Source organism: Sinohyriopsis cumingii, chromosome 2, assembly GCF_028554795.1.
Source record: "Sinohyriopsis cumingii isolate HCF-2022 chromosome 2, ASM2855479v2, whole genome shotgun sequence".
NCBI lineage: Eukaryota > Metazoa > Mollusca > Bivalvia > Unionida > Unionidae > Sinohyriopsis > Sinohyriopsis cumingii.
This window is the reverse complement of record NC_142962.1, coordinates 159,574,931-159,580,930: the sequence shown is the minus strand read 5'-3', so window position 1 is coordinate 159,580,930 and position 6,000 is coordinate 159,574,931. Positions and strand designations below refer to the sequence as shown.

Genomic DNA, 6,000 nt, shown 5'->3' with positions numbered 1-6,000 from the left:
AAAAGGTGCAAGTGGCTCTAAGATTGCTACTAACATACTGGCATTATGACTTAAGTGAGAACACTTGTCATAAATGGTACAGGCCTTGAGTGATAAAGCCTTAACATATTTTGGTCAGATTCTAAGACAATCTACCCTATTTTTGTGCAATGAGTGGCGGTTCAGAATCATTTGCAAACAAGTCATGGCTACCACAGTGAAACAGTAAATCTGGTTTTAAGAAGCATTTCAAACTTTCTATTTACAGTTACATGATCATGTTTGATCACAATTTGTCAAAATTGGTTGAAAAGATTCTAATTTCAGATAGGTTTTACTTTTGCATGACATTTGTTTTTGTTGCTTTTAAATGCATTACTGGCTATACCATGCTAAGGAAATGCAAGCTAAGTGCCTTTCCAATGGACTAACTGAGGCAGCCAACCTGGGCATCAAACCTACAACCTCTAAATTGCTAGTCTGATGCTCCACTCTTTAAAAGTGGTTTTACTATTTTATTTATTGTGTAATATTTGTCAAAACTGGTAAAGCAGTTCCTAAGTCACTTATAAGTAACGTCAAACTGCAAAAAAACAAAGATCCTGATCTGCCTTAGCATAATGCACTTGCAGATCAGGGTCTATGTTGTTTGTTCTACTGATTACTCCTGACAAACTGCACACTCAGATCTGCAGGTGCATTATAGGATGGCAGATCTGGCTCTGTGCTGATTGCCTCATCTTAGAAGCAAGAATATACAGTAATAAAATGTTTTTTGGTTTAGGTATGTGATACTTTCAGATTCAATCAAAACTTTGTATACCTTTTTATGCATTCATGAACACATGCTACTTTTAAAGTTTTCTGAAAAAGCATTCAACTGATTTGGACGGAATATGATAACATTCTGCTATTAAGGCAAATCTTGACAAATGATGTTATCTCTGTGTGTGTGTGTATGATTTGGATTTTTAACGTAGCTTTAACATATTGCTACGATGTCTGCAGTGTAACAGTTTATAGTGATGTCTAATACTGGGGCATCATGTTGCCGCAGACATGTAGCATGATGTCCCCGCCAGTCACATTATCCTGACGCCAGGCTGACCAGTCCTATCACTAACCTCTTAATGCTGAGTGCCAAGCGAGACAGCTGTTAGTACCATTTCTGTAAGTCTTTGGTATGACTCGGCTGGGGATCGAACCCATGACCTTCTGCTTCTGAGGTGGACGCTCTAATCAATAGGCCACCGGAATGATGTTATCTATCATCAAGTAAGGTTGCAATTATTATAAAAATGCCTGTTTAATCTTGAAACCAATTCTCAATATAGGTATACTCAAAATTATATAAATTTAGCTGATTAAAGAGCCTTGCATCATGAGTTCTCAAGTTTATGCAGATGATGCTCTTTTGCCATTACATGCTCCATTCTTTCAAAATAGTAAAACCTAAACTCCAAGACCAGATAACCATTTCTGCCACTGGGGCTTTTCAGATTATAAAAATGTATGATAAAGTATGGCCACTATTACCATAAGAAGAAAAAGAATGCAACCATGATGTATGATATACAAAATCATAATTTTAAATGTGCTGACAAGAAATATGAAAAAGTCATATGCATAAATAAATATCTGCCAATGCAGGCAAGTTAAAAGACAAACCAGATTTGCTTGGCTAACTTTCTGCTGCAGACAACAGATGGATAAAATCTTGAAACAATTCATGTTGCCATGGTAGCTCATGGAAACTTGTCAGATTTGTAAATCAAGGCTCGTGGGGTTAATACCCTTCCATGTCAGCCCAGGTCAGCTGCCTCAGTGACCTTTGGAAAGGCAATTAGCACCTGTCTACCTTCATTAATTGCCAGTAACAGGTTGAAACTACTTTTAAGAAACCAATGAAACAAATTAATTGTTTACAGGGTAATTATGATATCAGAATTAGTAGAAGTGAAAGAAGAATTGATAAAACAGTCAACAGCAAAACATTTTTATACCTATTTTTGATTTAAAAACAATATGTGATCATGGAACATAGATACCACCTTCCATCTCCATCTTTGAGAACTGATCTAAATGGAAAACAACCAAAATGTGAAGGTCAAGGAGGCAGACAGATGCAAAGGCAATGCTATATGTCCTACTATAGACAAGATGGGACAGAACTAATTCTCAAAGTACCACTTCAGATAATCATATGCACTAGAGATCTGTAACGTACTGTACTTACCATGAAATTCAATACTGTAACCTATATACGGACATGGAGTAGTAAACTATCAGCACATGGAAATTGTTGGGTCACATACAAATCATAAACAAACAAGTTTAAGCAGAGGATTTATTTCGAAGGTATTTCAGCCTCTCCAACAATCTACAGACTGGGTTCTATGACTGCTCCATTTACACGTCCAAGTAAAAGAGATCATTCTCTTATGGCCTCAGTGTTATGTACAAAATATGTGGGCAACAAATGCCCATAAACCTTTGTGTAACCCATATGTTTTTGGACAAAAAGAAAAGCAATCTTTGTAAATTCTATTTTGTAGGCTATACCCAAAACCCCTGATTCTGCAGCTGGCTAGTCCTAAAATGTAAACATGTTTACAAACATCAGCCTACAGCATTGCTGGAGAGGAATACATGTTTTATTTACTCCGGTCCAAAGACTGTTGGAAAGGAAAACATATTTTCATTAACTCCCATTCTGCAGTTCCAGCTAACTATCAGCAATAAAATATTTAAAGGGAAATATCTCAATAAAACCTTGGTCAAAAATGAACCTGCCCATTTGTACAAATTATATGATCCAATTGAACTCATCAGTTAAGACCTTTCTAAATTCATACAAACAACTTGTCATACACTACGTATCAATCTGAAACTCTCCCTAAAATACATTTATAACAAATCTCTTGTGCCCCACTAAAATTAATTTGTAATATCATAATTCACTATATCCATAGTAAGCATAAAGCTTCAACAGATATGCACATACAATTTGTAAAGTACTAACTATATATTCTTTGTATCCGTGTTCAGATTTTTTACTATATTTGTAAGAATGCTTGTAAATGAATGCCTCTGTGAAATTCAACATTTATACAGATCAACAAAGTAAATACAATTTTCGATATGTAAGAAATCAGTATGAAAAATAAACTCATTCATATTTGTATAATTGTTCGTTGCTGCTGTTGTTGTTTTGGGTTTAATGTCATTTCTCAGTGCAAGACAGGCTATACATGGCAGCCAGTATAAGTGGTGGAGGAAGAACACAGAAAACATCAGGAAGAACCACCAACATATGTGAAACTACTGGTAAGCTTTATCACATACCCACAATGACTGAGCTTAAGACTCAAACCCATATGGACAGAGGTGAGATCGCAGTGATTGGTAAAGGCAAGTGCTTCAGACCATTTTGCCACCAAGGGACCCTTAATTGTTTGTATATCATCAGCTAACAGGTTTATCTGAAAACTGGAAACCATCCAGAAATTAGATTGTACTTGTAGAACACATGTCAAACCAGTTCAAAATATCAAAGTCAAAAGGTTTGTAGACTAATACAAATTTGAAAAATTACTATAATGATTTGAAAATCTAACCAGGTCATCTACATATGCACAGAAACAGCCAACTGGATTTCATTTGTCTACTACAAGTGGTTTCTGTTTAATTATGCTCATAAGATTTTAATGAACAAGTCACAAGTAAAAAAAAAAGTTTAGAAACATATCAAAACGTTTTTAAATGGTAGCAATGGCCTCTAAATCTAATGACATCATCTACATATGCATAAGATTATACCAGCCAGCATACCTATGTGGAGCAGCTTTTGCACACTCATCCTGACAGGTTTCTCAAGAAAGATGGATATATGTGGGGAAAAACTTTTTCTTATTACTGTCCACTACCCAGACGTTTTAGTAATAGGTAGGAACATGTAAGAATGTTGGTTTTGTGCTTTTTTTCCCACATTTTGCATGTTTTCAAGCCAATATCAACAGCTGGCATGGAAATTTATAAAAATGTTCCCTATAATCATGAAAAGAAAAGGTCATCACAGAAATTGTCAAAAGTCATTCAAAGACAGAGAACGTTTTTTAAATGACCCAACACTGGCAACTCTAGCTTTTGAAAAAGCTTTTGAAAAAGTTAGACTGTTTTTTAAGAAATATAATTAAGATGTAAAATATTGATAAAAATGATTTATGCAGTAAAACAAACTAGTTTCTTGTTAAATCATGATAATGAAAACACAACCGACTCTAATTTCACCAATATAAATCTTAAAACTAAGTCTGGATAAAGGACATTAATTTAGTCAATTTTAAGTCAGGCTTAAATTTTTGCCAATTAGATTACTGTTAACTGGGATCAGGTTTAAATCAAAACTTAATTTATGTTGGTGAAATCAAGGATAGAAATCTGTACAAACTTTGTAACAGTCTAAATGGCATAAAATTCCATCCATAAATCAAATTATCAATAAACTAGTTCATCAACATAACAATTCACTATGTGAGTATAATGAGATAAACAATTTCTTGAATGAGAGACAAAATAAAATTCAATTAGTACAGTGGCATTCATCATTATTTTAAAACAAAATCATGTTAGTTATCTACTAAAGAAATCACACTAACAAAGATCTAAGTACACTTTAAAAATCAGTTTTCAGAGGATACTCTAACATATCTTTCTTCAAAGAATTACCCATGGAAATAAAGATACAAAGATAGGCACAATAATTAAATAGGTGATGGATAAAGTGAGTAATAATACAAAGTTAATAATTCTGATACCTCTATTTATGAACATATTGCATAATGGAGCATATGGATTTGTCAGGAAGACTCTAAGCTCGCTGTTATGTTGTGTTATTTAAAAAAATTTAATTCTCAAAAAATAAATAAAATTATTTTACATAACTGAATTAAGCTGAACATAGGCTTGATGCCTACTTCATAATACATATAGCAAAGGAACTAGCAATGGATGTCTTTGCTTTACAAAAGTCCTGATTTTCTGGATATAAGAAAATATTAACGTCTAGCAATTGTATTTGTATAGCTTCCATAAACCCAACAGTCCAACTGTACCAGCAATGAAATTTTGAAGAAACTTTCTCCTAGTGTCATCTTTTCTGACCAATATCACGGGTGTGCTGGTGGAAAGTTTGTACACTGGAAGTACTTCCTTCAGCCTTTGAGCATTTCCCTCCACCTGATATTTACAGCAGGGATCATACTGCCATGAAACAGCATACACTGCTGCACACATAATACTTAACATTCCAAGTGGCAGCTTTATTAGCATCTTCTCTGTAAATATAAGCTCTGTCAAAAACACACCACATCCCGACAAACAACAAGTTTTGTGAAGAAAATTTCCAACAGCTATCCATCGTGCAATTTCATTGCCTAGCTTCATTGGTTCAATCACAATGATTTTTGCCCTGGCTTCAAGGGCACGTTCCAATTCTTGTTCAAATTCTTCTTGTGCATCACCGTTTTCATAGATCTCTCTAATGATAACACATTCTGGTGCAGTGCTAAAATCAGAAAAATAAAGAAATTGAAACTCTATGAAATTATACACAAAGTAAATCACCATCTTGTAGCAATAAATGAAAAGTGACATAAGCATAATATAGCCTTAAGCCAAGATAAATATAGCTACAAGTATGTTCAGCCATACTTGTCTGCTCAAATGACCATCAGCATATAACAATCATGTGTGTGTTAAGTTGAAGTATAATAGGAACATTTACAAACTGTACATTTACTAATTTACTTGTATACACATCTCCCTCAAAAACTTGTGCCCAATGGGGTAAAATCCCACACCCTTAACCCCTGAAACAGAAAAAGCACTGGCATGAGTTACCAGACATCTCTCTTACTCATTTCTTAGTTATGCTGCAAATAATTTTGAAATAAGATTTTGAAAGTTTCGTGGGACTTATTTTAGTAATCCTATTTTCCAAGTATTGCATGTCAACCAGCT

At 34.3% G+C, this 6,000-nt stretch overlaps 1 protein-coding gene across 2 annotated transcripts in view; it reads right to left on the bottom strand.

Annotated features, from left to right (window-relative positions):
- Positions 1-2,312: 2,312 nt before the first annotated feature.
- The window catches only part of LOC149806202 (transmembrane protein 11-B, mitochondrial-like), a 64,489-nt gene continuing 60,801 nt past the window's right edge, over positions 2,313-6,000 (bottom strand). For both annotated transcript variants that reach the window (XM_089951139.1, XM_089951138.1), the window contains exon 2: positions 2,313-5,545. In XM_089951139.1, the coding sequence (XP_089807265.1) occupies positions 5,044-5,545 (502 nt within the window). In that variant the 3' untranslated portion in view covers positions 2,313-5,043. The remainder of the gene's footprint in view (positions 5,546-6,000) is intronic.